Here is a 19,032-nt window from a genome sequence, read left to right on the forward strand (position 1 = left end):
ATCTCAGATCATGATCTCACAGTTCATGAGTTCAAGCCCCATGTCGGGCTCTACGCTGCCAGTACAGAGTCTGCTTGGGATCCTCTCTCTCTCTCCCTCTCTCTGTTCCTCCCCTGCTCTCTCTCTCAAAATATATAAACTTAAAAAAAAAGTTTTTAAAGCAGTGCCTGGGGAGCCTGAAGCCTGCTTTGGGTTCTGTGTCTCCCTCTCTCTCTGCCTCTGTCCCACTTGTACTGTGTCTCTCTCTCAAAAATGAATAAACATTAACATTTTTTTTTTTTTAAACCAAGAAGCTTCTCTTTGTGCTTGCAACAAAATCCAAAATTACACGGCCATAGGCCCTATGTGAGCTGGTCACCTGCAATCTCTCCAACCTCTCCATATTCGTTCACTCCTCCTTGTGCATATAGAGCAATTTGCTCCCCTGTTGGGGCTTCTGTTCTAGCCATTCCCTGTATCTGAAACACTCTGTCCCCAGATCTTTGAATGGCTGCTCCCTTTAGCTTTTAGGTCAAAGTTCTCCTCTAAGAGATTTCCCTGACCCCAACCTCACTCTCATTTGTATCACCCTAGTGAGTTGTCTTTACAGCACTCAGCATCTGAAGCTATTCTTACTTATTTCCTGCCTATTCTTTGAACCCAAGTTCCAGGAAACCAGGAACTTAGTTTATCTTGCTGAATCCCCATCCCCTACAACAGTGTTTGACACAGGCAGGAGGCCCTCAGTAAAACCCCCTTGCATGATTAAATGCTTGACTTCACAGAGGGCCTAGGGTTCAAATTGGCTCCTGGCAGAACTGGGGCCTGATATGCAGGTCTTCTGACTGAATCCAGAGGTAAAACCAAGACTGGGCTCCAGTCCCTCATGCTAGAGTTGGGGTCAGCCTTTAGGGCCACCCAGCGGGGTCAGAGTAGAGGGAGAATTCAGAGGACCACCGTGGGAATTTATTATAATGATGACAATGATAATGGAAACAACAATAAAAAAACAGCTAATGCTTATCGGGCACTTTCTGGGTGTCAGGCACTATTTCAGGTAAATTCCAATAAAGTCATTTACTCTTCACAACCATGCTGTGAATTGGATACCATTATTACAGGCTGAGGGAACTGAAGCACTGAACTGTCATGTAATTTGCTCAACATACACTGAATATACAAAACTACGCGTTTCCATCAAATCCCTCTTCCACGCTCCCTCACATCCACACCACGACCGGACCGAGAACGCCCCGTCTCTGAAAACCCCGACTGCTCCAGGGCCCCGTGGGTGGTTCCTCTCCTGGGAAGGACGGGGCGTCCCAGAGCGCAGGCGCGGGCGGAGGGAGGGGCGAGGACAGAGGCAGGGATTGGTGGAAGAGAGTTGAAACCTAATAGCGGAAGTCCCGCCCAGCCTGGGTGAAACTTCCGGCTCCAGTTCTTTGGGTCTTATGCTGACGCAGGGGAGCTAGCGGCGCCGGGATGGTGCTGCTGGAGAGCGAGCAGGTAAAGCCACAGCTGTCTGGCCGAGGGATGGATGTAGTTTGGGGCTTCGCTCGGGGCCTCTGTCTCCTGCTGCGGGAGGGACTAGGACTTGACGGGGAGAGGATTTGGGACTGCTTAACGGGGCCTGGCTTATGTTCCAGTTCCTGACGGAGCTGACCAGACTCTTCCAGAAGTGCCGGTTGTCGGGCAGCGTGTTCATCACCTTGAAGAAGTGTAAGCAGCTGTCCACGCGGCAGGGCCAGAAAGAAGCTGGGAAGCCGAGTGATGCCCCGGCGGGGGTGCCAGGTGTTCCCAGTTTCCGGAGCCGAGGGCGGAGTCCGTCTGCCGCGCATCCCCTCCGTCCCCTACCTTCCTTTTCCTGTAGTGTGCACTTTCAGGGCTGGGGGACGGGAGCATTAGGGATTGTGGTGCGTGCGACCCCCGGCACTTAGCCACCCAAACTGGTTCTGGTTACAGTGTGCCCCAAATAGAGCTTTTTTTTTGGTCAAGGATTCCAATCCCCGCCGTTAGTGAGATTTAAGCTGCTTTTCTGTTACTATGTTCCCGTCGTGGGAGTAGCAAGTAGTTTCCCAAGGTTTGGCCAATCTGTTGGTGATAGCGGATGATGTAGTTATCAGAACTAGAGCAGTGGAGGTGAATTACATATCGTCTTCCTATGCCTTCCATACTCACTTTTTGTCTGCCTGTTAACGTCTGTGGCTGTGTTCATCAGGATGTATTTTTCATGCAGATGACGGTCGAACGAAACCCATTCCAAGGAAAGGTTCTGTGGAGGGCTTTGAGCCCTCCGACAACAAGTGTCTGTTAAGAGCTACTGATGGGAAAAAGAAGATCAGCACCGTGGTGAGTTGGATTCGTGATACTACAATTTTGGAGTTAGAAGACTTGAACCTCACTGAGGATGGGGCATAGCTGAAGCAGGTTTTTGTTTTTAAGGTTTGTAAGGGTTTAGCTCTCCCGCTGTTTTGGGATCGGGGCCTTCTTTTAATATCTTAGTAGTAGGAAATTCAAGAGCAAAATTAAATTGAAAAAGTCAAACGCTTATTCTACTGAAGTTTTTGTGGAAATAAAATTAGCAGATCGGTCCTTACTCATGGTGGCATTGTAAGGAGGAATTGGCATAAATATTTGATGCCTAATTCCCTTACCGTGTTGGGCCTTCAATGAACAGTTTCTTGGTACCAGATGATTTTACTTGTAAGCTGATTATTCCCTTGTGTTTGTGGTTGACATAGCAAATATGTAGCAACAAGACTTCCTGGATTCTGAATGAATTCTTTCCTTTGCTGGGGCAGAACCACAGTGCCCTTTAATTACATCAGTATAGGGTCCTTAGGAGAATGTAGACCATAACTGGTTGATAAATTTCCCTTTGTCAGTTATCTTGAGAGGACTTTTATAGTAATGCAAACTTGTGGATTTAAAAAATAAACTCGGGTATCATGAAACGCGAAAACTTTAGGAATCTTCAGAAGTAGAATTTCTCTTGTGTTGGCTTGCATTTTGTTTAAATAGGCCTGAATTAATGGAAGTAGGTTTAACATAAGGTGGGGAGGAAGTAGTTTAAATGTAATTTGCACAAAAGATTAAAACAAAGTTCTCTGACATCTCTAGAATCCAGGGAGAAAGTCGGTGCCACGTGTGTAAGAAACTTCAGAGGGAGGAGCATAGCTTCCTTAGGAGCCCCCTTCTACCTCTTTCTCATCTTGGTACAATTCTCAGGTGGAAAAAAGTACAGAGCTGCTTTGCTTCTTCCTCTGGCAGAGTAGAGTAGGAAAACAGCCATTGGTGTATTATGACCCCTAAAATTGGAAGGAGATTTTTTCGAGATTACGATGTTACGTTGTTTTCAAGAGGTTTTGTTTTAAGATGTTATGTTGTTTTCAAGAGTTGTTGCCTAGGGTGAGACAGAGGATTCTTATATGAGTAATAAGGGTGGACCTTTTTTTTTTTTTTTCCCCCCTTCCCCTTTCCAGGTGAGCTCCAAAGAAGTGAACAAGTTCCAGATGGTGAGTTTCTGGTGTACCCTATATGCCCTTTCTCAGGGCAAGGGTGAGCACAAATTGAACAGTGGGTTAAGAATGTTTTGTCAGTAGGTTGAGTGAAACAGCCAGGCTCTGAATTTTACTTTCAACACCGATGTTGTCTTCCATTTTAGTTTTTTAAGGTAGATGTTGCTTTCCGCTTCAGATTTGTTCTCTGTAGTATAGTTAAACAAGAAGTTGCCTGCAATTTTCCCTTTTGGCTTAAAAAATGTCAGAAGCTGCTGTCACGTGAGAGAGTGTTTTCCTCTCACACCATTTTTCCGTAGTATACACGTGTCCCGTGGTCGTCGGTGCTTTATCAAGTAGGTAGGCTTTCTGATACTGACTACCCTGAATTCATTATGGAAATGAGGCAGCTGCTCCACCAATTTGCAACTCTTCCCACTAAGTGGGCGCTGTGTGTCTTTTAGGCTTACTCCAACCTACTGAGAGCTAACATGGATGGGCTGAAGAAGAGGGACAAAAAGAGCAAGAGTAAGAAGAGCAAAGCAGCACAGTGAAGGGCACCAGGTTTCCTGCTTTCACCAACTAACCGCCGAACTACTAGTTTTCCTTTGGTTTTTACTTTGGGCCGCAGAGCTAGGTTTCTGGTTCCCCTGTAGTAACTTTTCCTGGGAGATTAGGGTCATTTTGGGTGGAAGAAGGGCTGCAGTGTTTACAGGGTAGTTGTAAGAAGCCAAGTGTATTTTAGCATTGGCTAATTGGTCCGTGTTGCATGCTTGTATGTCCCCGGGTCATAAAGTCCCTGTAGCTCTCTATGTGAAGAACAATGGATCATTAAACTTCTGTTTATCCGCACTGACCATATCTTATTTATTACTTTTCCCACCCCCTATTAATAGTCTGTGGCAATGATTACTCACCTGTGTTCTAGGTTATTGGAATTAAAACCTGACAGTTTTATAAAAAGTTGTGCTATCTCATGGGTAGTCTTCCCAACGGGCCGTGTAATTTAACATCATGGTTCCTTTGGCAAATTTGAATGGGTTCTCATAGCCAAATGAGACTTTGCTTAATTGCCTTAAAGATAAACATATTACAGAATAGCAGGAATAACGATTCCAAGTTAAAAATGGTATCGGATTTCTGGAAGCCCTTTGGTTTGGACATTTTCTGGGGAGGGGAAAAAGAATATTTAATTTTTTCAAGAGAGCAAGTTGCATGATGGGTTATTGGACAACCTCTCTTTATCAGATTTCTTAATGTTTACCTACATCCAAAGGAAAAATTGTGTAAAAATTCCAGAATAGTTAAGTGTTACAGTTGTTTCAGGTGTACAGTATAGTGATTCAGCAATTCTGTACATGACTTAGTGCTCATCAGGATAAGTGAAGTCTTAATCCCCTTCACCTGTTTCACCCCTCCCCTGACCCCAACTTGCCCCTATCAGTTTGTTCTCTGTAGTTAAGAGTCTGTTTTTTGGTTTGTCCCTTTTTTTTGCTTGTGGTGTTTCTTAAATTCTGCACCTGAAATCATATGGTATAGGTCTTTCTCTGATTTCAGTTAGCATTATACTCTCTAGATCCAACCATGTTGTTGCAAATGGCAAGATTTCACTCTTTTTTGTAACTAATACTCCATTGTGTATGTATCTACCTCTGCTTTATCCATTCATCTATCCATCGGACACTTGGGCTACTTCCATAATTTGGCTATTTTAAGTAATGCTTCAGTAAACCTAGGGGTGCATGTATCTTTTTGAATTGGTGTTTTGTGTTCTTTGGGTAAATAGTAGTGGAATTACTGAATCATATGGTAGTTCTATTTTTTAGTTTTTTGAGTAACCTCCATACTGGTTTCCACAGTGGCTGTACCAGTTTGCCTTCCCACCAACAGTGCAGGAGGGTTCCTTTTACTCCACATCCTTGCCAACACTTGTTTCTTGTGTTTTTGATTTTAGCCATTCTGACAGGTGGGAAGTGGTATATCTCATTGTGATTTTCATTTGCATTTCTTTGATGATGAGTGATGTTGAGCATTTTTTATGCGTCTGTTGACCATCTGTATGTCTTCTTTAGAGAAATGTCTGTTCATGTCTTATGCCCATTTTTAATTGGGCTCTTGTTTTGGTGTTGAGTTATATAAGTTCTTTATGTATTTTGGATACTAACCCTTTATTGGATATGTCATTTACAAATATCCTGTTCGGTAGATTGTCTTAGTTTTGTTAATTAAAAAAAAATTTTTTTTAATGTTTATTTATTTTGAGGGAGGGAGAGACAGAGTGCGAGTGGGGGGCCAGGGGGGTAGGGGAGAGGAAGAGAGAGACGGAGACACAGAATCCGAAGAAGTCTCCAGGCTCCGAGCTGTCAGCACAGAGCCCCATGCAAGGCTGGAACTCACAAACCACAAGATCATGACCTGAACCGAAGTTGGATGCTTAACTGACTGAACCACCCAGGTGCCTCTAGTTTTGTTATTTTTTTTACCTATGCAGAAGCTTTTTATTTTGATGTAGTCTCAATAGTTTATTTTTGCTTTTGTTTCCCTTGCCTCGGGGGACATATCTAGAAAAATGTTGCTACAGCCGATGCCAGAGAAATGACTAGTTGTGGTCTCATCTAGGACTTTTATGGTTTGAGGTGTCATAATTAAGGTCTTTAATACATTTTGAATTTATTTTTGTGTAGGATGTAAGAGAGTGGTCTACTTTTCTCAACACCATTTGTTGAAGACACTTTTTCCCATTGCATATTCTTGCTTCCTTTGTCAAAAATTGACTAAGCATTAAGCATGGTTTTATTTCTGGACTATTTTATTCCATTGATCTCTATTTTTGTATCTGCACTGTACTGTTATGATTACTACACCTTTGTAAGTGTATCTTGAGATCTGGGATTGTGATATGTCCACTTTTTTATTTTTCACAGTTGCTTTGGCTATTATGGGGTCTTTTGTGGTTCTATACAATTTTAGGATTGTTCCAGTTCTGTGGAAAATGCTGTTGGTATTTTGATAGAGATGGCATTGAATCTGTAGATTGCTTTGGGTAGTGTGGACATCTTTGTTCTTCCAATCCATAGGCATGGAATGTCTTTTCATTTGTGTCGTCTTCAATTGCTTTCATCAGTGTTTTATAGTTTTCAGAGTATAGTTCTTTCACCTCCTTGGTTAAGTTTATTCACAAGTATTTTGTTGTTGATGGAGTTGTAAATGGGATTGTTTTCTTAGCTTCTCTTTTCTGCTACTTCATTGTTAGTGTATAGAAATGCAGTGGATTTCTGTATATTGATTTTGTATCTTGTGACCTTACTGAACTCGTTAATCAGTTCTAGTAGTTTTTTGGTGGGGCCTTTAGGGTTTTCTATATGTAGTAGTTAATGACATCTGCAAGTAGTGAATAAAGTTGTACTTACTTCTTACCAGTTTGGATGCTTTTTATTTCTTTTTTTACCTGGTTGCTGTGACTAGGACTTCCAGTACAAAGTTGACTAAAAGTGGTGAGAGCTTTTCTTTTTCCTGATCTCAGAGGAGATCTCACTTTGTCACTATTGAGAATGATGTTTGCTGTGGGTTTTTCAGGTATGATTCTTATTATGTCGAGATATGTTCCCTCTAAGCCTAGTCTGTTGAGGATTTTTATCATGAGTGGATGTTGTACTTTGTCAAATACATTTTCTGCATCTTTTGAAATGATATGGTTTTTATCCATTCTCTTGATGTATCATTTGATCATTGATTAATTTGTGAATGCCGAGCCACTCCTGCATCCCAGGAACAAATCCCACTTAATTGTGGTGAATGTTGGTTTTAAATGTATTGTTAGATTCAGTTTGCTAGTATCTTGTTGAGGATTTTTACATCTTGTGTTTTCACAGATTTTACAGAGATACTGGCCTGTAGTTCTTTTTGTAATGTCTTTATTTGGTTTTGGTATCAGAGTAATGTTGGCCTCATAGAATGAATTTGAAAGCGTACCTCCCTCATTTATTTTTTGCAATAGTCTGAGAAGAATTGGTATTAACCCTTCTTTAAATGTTTGGTAGAATTTACCTGTGAAATCCTCTTGAGAGTTTTTTGATTACTGATTCAATTTCATTGGTGGTAATTGGTCTGTTCAAATTCTTTATTCCTGATTCAGTTTTGGGAGGTTATGTGTTTCTAGAAATGTACCCATTTCTTTTAGGTTGTCTTAATTTGTTGGTATGTAGTTTTCATATTATAATCCTTTTTTATTTCTGTGGTGTCAGCTGTTATTTCTCCTCTTTTTTTTGATTGGAGTCTTTCTTTGATGAGTCTGGCTAAATGCTATCAATTTTGTTATCTTTTCAGAGAACCAGCTCCTAGTTTCATTGATCTTTTCTATCGTGTTAGTTTCTATTTGGTTTATGTTTGCTCTAATCTTTATTATCTCCTTCCTTCTACTGGTTTTGGGTTTTCCTTTTTCCCCTAGTTTCTTTAGGTGTAAGGTTAGGTTGAGATTTTTCTTGATGTAGACCTGTATTGGTATAAACTTACCTCTTAGAACAGCTTTTGCCCACACCAAAGATTTTGGACCATTGTATTTTCACTTTGATTTGTCTCTGTGTATCTTTGATTTCTTGGTTGAGCCATTCATTGTTTAGTAGCATGTTATTTAACTTCCCTGTGTTTTATGCTCTTTCCAGACTTTTCCTTGTGGTTGATTGAGTTCTAGTTTCTTAGCACTGTGGTTGGAAAAAGATACATGGTATAATTTGTTTCTTGAGGCTTGTTTGTGGCCTAATATGTGATCTGTTCTGGAGAGTGTTCCATGTGTACTTGAACAGAATGTTTATTTTGCTGCTCTAGGATGGAATGTTATGAATATATGTTAGATCCATCTTACCCAGTGTATCATTCAAAACCAGTTTCCTTGCTGATTTTGTCTTATCTACCCGTTGATGTTAAGTGGGGTGTTAAAGTACCCTATTATTATTGTATTACTATCGATTACTTCCTTTGTTATTACCTGCTTTTTATGTATTTGGGTGCTATCATGTTGGGTGCATAAATATTTACAATGGTGACATCTTGTTGGATTGTCCCCTTTATTATTATGTGGTGTTTTTGTCTCATTACAGTCTTTGTTTTAAAGTCTGTTTTGTCCAACATGAGGATTCCGACCCCAGCTTTCTATTTCCATTTGCATAAGTGCTTTTCCATCCCTTCACTTTTATCTGGAGGTGCCTTTAAGACAGAACTGTCTTGTAGGCAGCATATAGATGGGCCTTGCCTTTTTATCCATTCTGTCACCCCATGTCTTTTTTAACTTAAATTTTTTTTTTTAATGTTTAGTTTTGAGAGAGAGAGCACATGCACAAGCAGGGGAGGGACAGAGGATCTGAAGCAGGCCCTGAACTGACAGCCTGATGTACTGCTCGAATTCAGGAACCATGAGATCATGACCTAAGCTGAAGTCAGACACTTAACTGACTAAGCCACCCAGGGGCCCCTTTTCTTTTTAAGTTTATTTGAGAGATAGTGTGTGCACACTTGAGGTGTAGGGGAGTTACAGAGAGAGGGGGAGAGAATCCCAAGCAGGCTCCTTGCTCGGTACAGAGCCCAGTGGAAGAGCTCCATCTCACAAACCATGAGATCGTAACCTGAGCCAAGATCAAGAGTTGGACACTTAATTGAATGAGCCACCCAGGTGCCCCAACACCCTGTGTCTTTTGATTGGAGCCTGTAGTCCATTTACAAAGTAATTATTGATAGGTATGTACTTACTGCCATTTTGTCACTTGTTTTATGGTTCATTTTGTACTTTCTTTCTTAATCTCCTCTCACGGTTTGCTGGCTTTCCTTAGACATATTCTTTTTTCTACTTTTTGCCTATTACTGGTTTTTGATTTGTGGTTACCATTAGGTTAGTAGTTAGTATCTCATTTCTTGTGCATATAGCAATCTATATTAAGTTGTTGTTCACTTAAGTTTGAACCCATTGTTTACTCCTCTCCCCACATTCTAGGTATTTGGGATATACTTTACATCCTTTTATTTTGTGAATCCCTTTACTAATTTTTATAGATAAACTTAATTTTATGTTTTGTGCTTTCTACTTTTCTTCTGTCTATATGGTCTTTCCTTTCCACTGAGTCCCCTTTAACACATCTTGTAGGGCTGGTTTAGTGGTCATGAATTCCTTTAGCTTTTGTTTGAGAAACTCTCTCTCTCCTTCTATTCTGAAGGATAGCCTTGCTGGATAGAGTATTTGTGGCTGCAGGTTTTCTTTCAGCACTTTGAATATATCATGTCCCTCCCTCTGGTCTGCAAAGCTTTTGGTGAAAAATTAGCCAGTAGCCTTACAGGGTTTCCCTTGTATGTAACTGTTTTCTCTTGTACATTACTTTTTGGCTGTTTTAATTACTACATTTCTTGGTGTGGACCTTTTTGGGGTGGTTTGGGCATAGTCATGTGCTTAGTCATTAGGATTAAGAAAAAAAGTGGCTGTTTTCTTGTGTTCTAGCTCCACAAAACCTTCAGTGTTAATGGATTTGCAATTTAAAAGCAGCAGATATATGAAAGCATTTATTATATTCAAAAAGATAAATTTATATATTACACATGAAAAACTTACAAAGCTCAACTTTGTGGGACACCTTCTTAGAATGTAAAGTTTAAATTACAGTGAATGTACAACATTTCATAGTATAAGCTCCTGTCTTTCAACAAGATAATGACCATTCTTTAGGATTAAAATAAAATTCTGTAGTAGTCATCTCTGTAGCTATACAGGAATAACACAGATACCCTGCAAAAGAGAAAAGGTAGGATCAATATAATGGGTGAAGAACAAAGTTAATAACAAATTTAGAATGCTTAGTGTAAGGCTAGTCATTGAAAAAACTAAGTTTTACAGAAGTGGTGATGGGCAAGGGTCTGTAGTATAGGATCCTACATAAGGGGGACACCATGCCTTTTAAGCAGCTGGTAACGAATGACTGGCATTCTGACGAGGACATCTACAGCACAGCAGTCACAGCATTTCCCTTTCATTTAGACATTCGTAGGAGTTACCTGGGTGATGAAGATTCGAAGTGGGATTGCTACCCCAGGGACTGCTGGGTTTTGTTATTGACAAATCATGACTGATTCATAGTCCTGAGCAAGCCTTACTGGTTATCAGGTGCCATTCCAACATAATCGCTTATCAGCCATCACAACTCGACAAGACAATAAAATATGCCATTTCGAAATCCCTCCTTGAGTTTTAACCCACACTGAAACCTGCAATACCTAAGTGGTAACTTACTTTTTTTCTACTTTGATGTTATAAATTTCATCACAGACTAATTTGAGGTATCTTTGCTTTGGCAGGCGGGACAGCAGCTGCTTCACAGTTGTATTAAATGCCTGTTCATCAGCATCCCACTAGGAAAAAATAGATAAGACTTAATGACAGGTCCTAGTGTTTATTCACTGGCTTTTTCTGGGTCACTAATGAAATGCCAATGCCATTTAAGTGTACTGCAAAAAATCACTTACAGATAAAACTGGTGGGAGATTGTTGGGGTTTTTCCTTTGAAGCACCGATTTTTCTGTACAAGACTCCTTTTTAGATCCTGCTGAGCAATGCCGTAGTGTGCTACATGACTTTAGACCAGTTATTACTGATTTATTTTGTGTAAAATGCAAATAACACCTCTGTGTGCATCCATTTGAGTGGAGCATAAAGCAGTAACTGCCAGCACAGTGGTATATGCTTATTTACAAGATGACAAGAGAAAAATGTATCAAATGTTACTTTGGGGGCAAAGTTCATTTTTTTCATCTAATTTAATCTGTGACTAAACACAGAGTTGACAAAAAAGTATTCTTTGATAGGATGTTAAAAAAAATCACCTGCAGCTATGATTGAAGTTTGTTACCTTAAGAATGCTTATTCAGGGGCACCTGGGTGGCTTAGTCAGTTAAGCCTCCAGCTTCACCTCAGGTCATGATCGCACTGTTCATGGGTTTGAGCCCGATGTCGGGGTCTGTGCTGACAGCTCAGCGCCTAAAGCCTGCTTCAGGTTCTGTGACTCCCTCTTTCTGCCCCTCCCCCACTCGTGCTCTCTCAAAATAATATACATTTGAAGAAATGCTTATTCAACTTTTTAGAAGTTTTAGGCTATTTGATATTAAAGGCTACTTATAAAAAAAACTTTTTTGGGGGTACCTGGGTGGCTCAGTCCATTGAGCATCTGACTCTTGATTTTGGCTCAGGTCATGATCTCACTGTGAAATCAAGCCCGCATCAGGCTTCGAGTTGGCAGTGAACAGTGTTTAGGATTCTCTCCCTGCCCTGTCCCTGATCGTGCTCTCTCTCTCAAAAATAAATAAAAGTGTTTTTTACTTTTTTAATTCCAGTATGGTTAACATACAGTATTAGTTTCAGGTGTATAATATAGTGATTTAACGTTTCTATACATATTCCATGCTCATCATGGTAAGTGTACTCTATCCCCTTCACCGATTGTACCTATCCACCCCTTGTCTGGTAACCATCAGTTCTCTTAACTAGAGAGTGTTCCTTAGTCTTTTTTTTTTTTTTTTTCCTTATTTGCTTTGTTTCTTAAATTCAACATATGAATGAAATCATGAAATTTGTCTTTCTCTGGTTTATTCCATTTAGCTATCTTATTGTAGTTTTGATTTGCATTTCCCTGATGATGGGTGATGTTGAGCATCTTTCCACGTGTCTGTTGGCCATCTGTATGTCTTTGGAAAAATGTCTATTTGGGTCCTATGTCCATTTTTAAATCAGATTGCTTGTTTTTAGTGCTACCTATAAAAACTTACACACACTTAATTCTTGACTTAATTTTTATAAAAATACATAGTTCTAGTTCTACAAATAAGCTTCCCTAGTTGTAATGAAGGTCTGAGACAGCATTGTATGGAGGTTAAGAGTATAGATTTTACTAGTCTGTCTAGGTTCAAATTCTGTCTCTGCTAATTACTAGTAGGTCGACCTCGAGTAAGGTATTTTATATTTCTGGGCACCTGGGTGGTTCAGTCGGTTGGGGGTCTGACTCTTGATTTTGGCTCAGGTCATGAGCCCAGAATCGTGGGATTGAGCCCCAGGTTGGGCTCCATGCTAAGCGTGGAAACCTGCTTAAGATTCTCTCTCCCTCTGCCCCTCTCCCCTGCTTGTGTGCTCTCTCTCAAAAAAAAAATTTTTTTTAAAGATACTTAGTATCTCTTCTTCCATTCACCATAAAATGTAAAATGCTGCTTTTTATTTATATAATGGGTTAACAGTACCTATCTCGAGTTTGTTATGATTAAAGGAGTTAATATTTGAAAAATGCTTGAGAATGCAAGCTGGTGTACCCACTCTGGAAAACAGTATGGAGGTTCCTCAAAAAACTAAAAATAGAACTATCCTATGACCCAGCAATTGCACTACTAGGCATTTATCCATGGGATACAGGTGTGCTGTTTCAAAGGGACACATGCACCCCCATGTTTATAGCAGCACTACTGACAGTAGCCCAAGTATGGAAAGAGCCCAAATGTCCATCGATGGATGAATGGATAAAGAAGACGTGGTATGTGCATACACACACACACACACACAATGGAGTATTACTCAGCAATAAAAAAGAATGAAATCTTGCCATTTGCAACTATGTGGATGGAACTGGAAGGTATTATGCTAAGTGAAATTAGTCAGAGAAAGACAAAAATCATATGACTTCACACATATGAGGACTTTAAGAGACAAAACCAATGAACATAAGGGAAGGGAAATAAGGAAGGGGACAAAACAGAAGAGACTCATAAATATGGAGAACAAACTGAGGGTTACTGGAGGGGTTGTGGGGCGGGGGGATGGGCTAAATGGGTAAGGGGCATTAAGGAATCTACTCCTGAAATCATTGTTTCACTATATGCTAATTTGGATGTAAATTTTTAAAAAATTTAAAAAAAATCATGCTTAGAGCAAGGCCTGCTAGAGCCTGATACACAGTAAAAATATGAGGTGTGCAGTAAAAATACAGGGTGTTGAAATATTCTCTGAAATTTAAAAGAAAGTCACTAGAAAAGTATGATTCTCTCAAAATCTGATTCAGTAATATATATGTCACATAAAAGAACAATGTTATTGAATTCCTGGAACTGTCAAAAAATACTCAGTATCACTAAGAAAATAATGCCATTTTAATTTTGTTTTGGCAAATTAACACCCAAACTTCGGAATTTTAAAGGCCATAATGCACAAGAGTTCATCTTGCTTACCTCTAATGATAAAAACTGTAGGATGGTTTCTTTGGGTAGATCCACCTGTCGATACACAAAAATGGAGGTTATCTGTCAAGGAACCCAAAGCAGCACATACTGCCTGACAATGGTGGTGTTTGGAGGGAGCAACATGAATAGGGTTGGCAGAGTCTGGGACACGACTGTGCTATAAAATAAAGCACACTTAGATGAACCATGCAACGGTAAGAGGTCAGCACTGGAAAACAAATATCTCTGGTCCTCACATGTTACACCCCAGAAGCTTGCTGCTACTTTCTGCACTCAGTATATTTTTAATGAGGCAAAGGTCTGAAACATTTTAGGAAAACGGTGATTTTGTTTTTATTCCCCCGGCCCCCCCCCCCCCCCCCCGCGCCATCTTTCAGAGGAAGAAAACAGGAGAAACAAACACAGAACCTTCAGTTTTCTCCCCAGTTTTTACAGATTTAGATTGCATGTGGTTCATATCAGTGATAAAAGGCCTGGAACCCAATACTGTGCACAATGAGCATAAATGGCCTGACCTCTGAGGAAACAACTTTAAAAACAGGACAATTCTCAAAATGTTAAACAAAGAGACTTACAGCCAGAATTTCAATTTCACTGCTTTTCTGATGTAAGTTGGCAAGGGAGGTCTGAAGTCGGGTTTGTACCTAAAACAAGAAAACCTGTCAGAATTCAGAAGCTGCCAACCCAAACCATCTTTCTTGCCATTTTATTTCTTATTGTAGGAAACCATCCATCACGAGTGACAAACTAAGGCCTAGAAGGGCTCCCAAAGATTTATCTAAGGACTTGTTCTCAACCCACCCCGGAAAGATGAGTGCTTAGTCTATCCTGATCTCAGGGGAAATGAGATTTTATAGTCTGTTTTGATAATTTAATGCTCCACCTACTTAGTTGTTTAGCATTAAGCTCAGGGCACTAAAACTGTGCGTGGGAGCAGGAGGATTTTATTATTAAGCTACATTTGGAAAAAGAAGAAGGTGACAGCAGTGAGGACACGGAACTCAAGGGGGCTGAAAGCAACAGAAAGATGTGAAAATGCGTCACCATCCAACATCCTGAGAAACAGCCAGGAGAGCATAGCAAAATGAGATCATCTTTTATATTTGTCTAAACGCATTTCTACATAATGACTGTTCTGTAACACTCACTCACTTCCCAAGTTAGGCCAGTGTCCTGACCGGGCTCATGAGTGTGAGGACTGCCCTTATTTCTTTCCCCTACCTATTTAAATCCATCAGGGATTCCCTCCAGGAGGCCTTGGTCTATCATCTGTGCAGACACTGCTCTCCACCCCGCCCCTGTGTCTGTATGTAGCACACTCCTAACACTCCTATTCAGTGTGCCTAATGCAGCATTCTGTTACTTTTCCTCTGTTGGTCTCCCAACTGTATCCTGCATATGCTTCTAAGGTTTTATAAACTCTGAGGATTGGGCCATGCCATATGTCTTTTAAATTTTACATGGTATTTCACACCAAATCCGGCATATAGCAGATAGCAAAAACATGTATGCAGACAGAAACCTGCCCCAAGTCTTGGAACAGATCTCATGTGCTTTGTTATTCAGAACAAAACCCAACCCTTTCTGCCATTAGACATAGACCAGAAAGTCTTTGTTTAGATCTAATAACTGACAGTAGGTGCTTCTAGGTGCCCACAACATACACGGATGCCTCTTTGGAGGGCAAATGGGGCAGAATCCTAACACCAGAGATAGCTCTGAGTTGATGAATTTTCAGAAGCCACCAAGTTACGGACGTGAGGAGGAAAATATTTCCAGGAAACTCTGTTTCTTAACTTCCTTTCCTATTTTCTTCCTCCTTTGTAGCTTACACGAGAAAGCTGAGGCAACTGTGTACCTGAGTTTCATACCGCCTCCTAGTGCTGGCTGACAGCTTCTCTGGGGCGATCACACTCACAATGGGAACAACAGCGGCTCCATGGATTTCAAACAAACCTGAAACAGAGAGTTTCAGAATGTATGGTCTTAACTGATCCCACCCACTTTCTGTAACACACCACGGAGATGGCAGGGATATTCGTAGAAGCCGCCCTGGTGTCATTCTATGGGCTAGGTTCTGTCTGCGCTTGGTTTTCCATCTCTAAAACTACCTGCACTTGACCTGGAGGAGCCCAGAACCCTGATGCTTTTGTCAAAATTACCAGGCTTCTCTCCTCAAGGGGGAGGTGGGGTGGAAGGTGACTAAGGCACAGGGAGGCTATATTTGTCACCAAAACCTGGTGACCTTAAGGAAAAAAAAAAATCACACTTAACTATCCCTCAAATTCTAAATTCCTGAAAGTATTTGAAAACCGACAGTGGCAGAAAGTCAATGCTAGCAGAAACAAACCAAAAAGACCCAGTTCTGTTAAAAGCCAAATAAGTCGTCTTGTGGACAATGCTCGGGACATTGCTTTTTCAGTAAGGTTGGTAGATGTGGTGAAACTAAAGATTTAACTATCACCACTGCTCCTCTTGGCTTTCAGGAAAACAAAATGGATGCACAGTGTCTTTCTCAAGGGATTTCAACATATTATTCTTCAATCTTCTGTGTGGGGAAGATTTCCAGGAAAATTACCCACATTTAATCTGTACAATAAACCGAGCCAAAAGAAGATTAAACCAGTTGTGAAAATAAGACAGTAAGACAGGGATGTATTAGGATCAGAGGAATCACCAGACTTCCCATCTTTTTCTAGGATGTGGGTTTCAAAGCACAGAGAAAAATTCCAGCTGGTACATTTAACAGTATATGTTACTTTCAAGATATATTTCTGATGCAGCAAGGAGGCAGCACAGTCATTAGTGCTTACCGCAAACGCGCACGCACACACACAGCATGATTATGTTCAGATCATAATTAGTAAATACCTGAAGCATTAGAAAATGACCCCTTCAGATTTTGCACTGCAAGATTATCGGAAGCTTCTCTAAAAACAAACAAAAACAATTACAAAACAGTCAATAAAGCAAAACACAGATAAAGTGAGCCATTTTTTCTATTAAGTGTAAAAACTAAATGGTGGTTATTAGTGGAAGAAAAATAACAAAACTTGAACTTAATTTTGCGTTTGGTCAACAGCAAGTAAAAATTATAAAGGATGTCATTTCAGATTAACAAATGCCTAAAGACAACCTTTTGATGTATTCAGCTATGTCTGAAATCCTGGCTCAACATAAGAAGCTAATTTCAATGAAATATAATGGGCGTTCTTTCCGCCCCCCTCACAATACAAGGAAACATTAGCAATGGCATGCCCCACCTTTATTATGGCAGCAACCTTGGTGATCTCCCACAGGAGAACATTTAGTAAACAAGGAGATTCTTTCAAAAGCTGTGAATGGACATTCTTTTAAAGACTGAATTAGTTTATAGCCTTTGAGAGACATAATAGTTCTCTCGGGGAAAACCTGGAAGTAATCACGCACATGGAAGAAAGATTTTAAACCTTTCCCTGCTAAAACTGAATCCCATCTGGCCTTTTAAGTGTCTTAATGTTCACCTGTACTATTAATTAGTTGAGTATTTTATGCTTTCTAAACCTCTATTTTTTAAAATCCATAATTCTAATATCTGGTGACTTCCAGAACATTATATGCCTTCAGAGAAAGCGTGATGGTGAACTTATTCAAGCTAGGTGCAGATGGGAATTTATTCAAGCAGGGTGAGGGAAGGAGAAGAGAGTAAGAATGTTTATCTTATAGAAGCCAGGATTTTTCACCGTTGGCACTATTGACATTCGGGGCCAGATAACTCTTGGTTGGCGGTCTGGGCGGTCAGTCCCATGTACTGTAGAAGCAGCAGCACCCCTGATCCCTCCTAGATACTAGCAGCACCCCCCAGTTCTAACAACCAGAAATGTCTGCAAACAGTGCCAAGTGTCCCCTACTTGAGAATCATTGATAGAAGCCAAAAAAGGTATTTCTGATTATGAGCATATATGTAAAAGTTACACATTTATTTAAAAAAAAAAAAAAAAAGCCTTAAGAAAATTAGGATCCCTTGTAATCCCACTAACCAGAAATAACTACAATTAAAAATTTGGTACGTCATTCCAGCCTAATGTGGACTGTGTATTTTGATTAAGAAAAATAGGATCGTATATGTTGTCTATGGACATCCTTCCATGTCAATAAATTCAGCTTTACTAGAATCAACATTTAAAAAAAAATTTTGTTTTTAAATAAACTCTGTGTCCAATATGGGGCTCAAACTCATAATCCTGAGATCAAGAGTCACATGTTCTTTTGACTGAGCCAGTCAGGCCTGGCCCCTAGAATCATCATTTTTGAAGGCTGCATAGCATTTCACTATATTACTATAATCCAGACAATCTTCTAGAATGGATTTTGTGATACTATAAGTGAGAGATTTCTCAGCGTGTGGTCCAGGGACCTCTGGAGGCCCCCGAACCCTTTCAGAGGTCTGTAAGGTCAAGATAATTTTCACCACAATCCTAAAATGTTACTTCTCTCTTTTTTTTATGCTCATCCTCTCACAAGTGTATCCTGGAATTTTCCAGAGACTGTATGATGGGTGATAGCACAACCGATTGAATGCAGAAGCAGATGACAATCTAGTTTTTTCTATCAAAGTGTTAATGCATTTTTTTTCCATTTTTGTCTCTTTATCTGTAAAAAGATGAAAGTGTTGCTCTTCTTAAATTTCTTTGGTTTTGGAAAATAGTTATTTTTCATTAAAATATGTCATTTAGATTAGCATGTAATGGGTTTATTTAAAAAAATATTTTTAAAATATTCATTTTAATTCTACCAAATTACTGATAGATGCAACCCACATAAACAACATTCTTTGATGCCCTCAAATAATTTTTAAGGATATAAAGGGCTTCTAAGGGCAAAAAGTTTGGAACTGCTGTTATAAACAATGCCATGATCGACATCTTTCACATACCCCCATGGGATAATTTTTGCTATAAATTCCTGAAAGTAATATTAATGGGTCTTTCTTTTTAATTTTTAAGGTTCTTAACTTTGTTAAATTCCTATCCAGAGAGTTGAGCCAGTGTACATTTAATATGAGATCTTTTCCCAGAATATATTAGATCTTTCAAATATATTGACAAAATACTACCAAAATTTGCTGCATAACAGACCAAGTAAGATAATTCTGGCTCCTGAGGACTTTCAAACTGATAAAGCATTCTCTGACACGTTATGAGAAAGGAACACTGAAAGTAGGATTAGTCTTATACAGGGGATCGTATACTTCAACTCTTGAGTTCTTCAGAAGCAACAGAATGGTCCATTAAAAGTTATCCTGATGAATCTTTATTTCCCAAAA

General features: G+C 39.8%; 2 protein-coding genes across 9 annotated transcripts in view; one reads left to right on the top strand and one right to left on the bottom strand.

Moving 5' to 3' along the window:
• Positions 1-1,358: 1,358 nt before the first annotated feature.
• SRP14 (signal recognition particle 14) lies at positions 1,359-4,328 on the top strand. Its single transcript, XM_019442594.2, has 5 exons — positions 1,359-1,485; positions 1,626-1,698; positions 2,216-2,328; positions 3,462-3,494; positions 3,941-4,328. Exons 1-5 carry the CDS (start codon positions 1,462-1,464, stop codon positions 4,028-4,030), a joined length of 333 nt encoding a protein of 110 aa, XP_019298139.1. The 5' UTR covers positions 1,359-1,461; the 3' UTR covers positions 4,031-4,328.
• Positions 4,329-10,006: 5,678 nt separating this feature from the next.
• EIF2AK4 (eukaryotic translation initiation factor 2 alpha kinase 4) overlaps positions 10,007-19,032 on the bottom strand; it is a 98,053-nt gene continuing 89,027 nt past the window's right edge. For 6 of the 8 annotated variants that reach the window (XM_019442596.2, XM_019442595.2, XM_019442599.2 and 3 more), the window contains 6 exons: positions 16,599-16,657; positions 15,586-15,683; positions 14,303-14,371; positions 13,716-13,760; positions 10,744-10,862; positions 10,007-10,242 (listed from right to left, as the gene is read on the bottom strand). In XM_019442596.2, coding sequence (XP_019298141.2) covers positions 10,185-10,242; positions 10,744-10,862; positions 13,716-13,760; positions 14,303-14,371; positions 15,586-15,683; positions 16,599-16,657 — 448 coding nt within the window. In that variant the 3' untranslated portion in view covers positions 10,007-10,184. Of the gene's footprint in view, positions 10,243-10,743; positions 10,863-13,715; positions 13,761-14,302; positions 14,372-15,585; positions 15,684-16,598; positions 16,658-19,032 lie in introns of those variants that run through there. The other 2 variants (XR_002078098.2, XM_019442602.2) reach the window with 2 other exon arrangements.

This window comes from Panthera pardus, unplaced genomic scaffold, assembly GCF_024362965.1.
Source record: "Panthera pardus isolate Hobbes unplaced genomic scaffold, ASM2436296v1 HiC_scaffold_24, whole genome shotgun sequence".
Taxonomy (NCBI): domain Eukaryota; kingdom Metazoa; phylum Chordata; class Mammalia; order Carnivora; family Felidae; genus Panthera; species Panthera pardus.

Bases quoted from the DNA above. Each gene is read 5' to 3' on its own strand.
- SRP14 (XM_019442594.2), top strand. From the start codon at position 1,462: ATGGTGCTGCTGGAGAGCGAGCAG. The intron at 2,329-3,461 runs GTGAGTTGGATT...TCCCCTTTCCAG, and splicing joins AAAAGAAGATCAGCACCGTG to GTGAGCTCCAAAGAAGTGAA. The intron at 3,495-3,940 runs GTGAGTTTCTGG...TGTGTCTTTTAG, and splicing joins AAGTGAACAAGTTCCAGATG to GCTTACTCCAACCTACTGAG.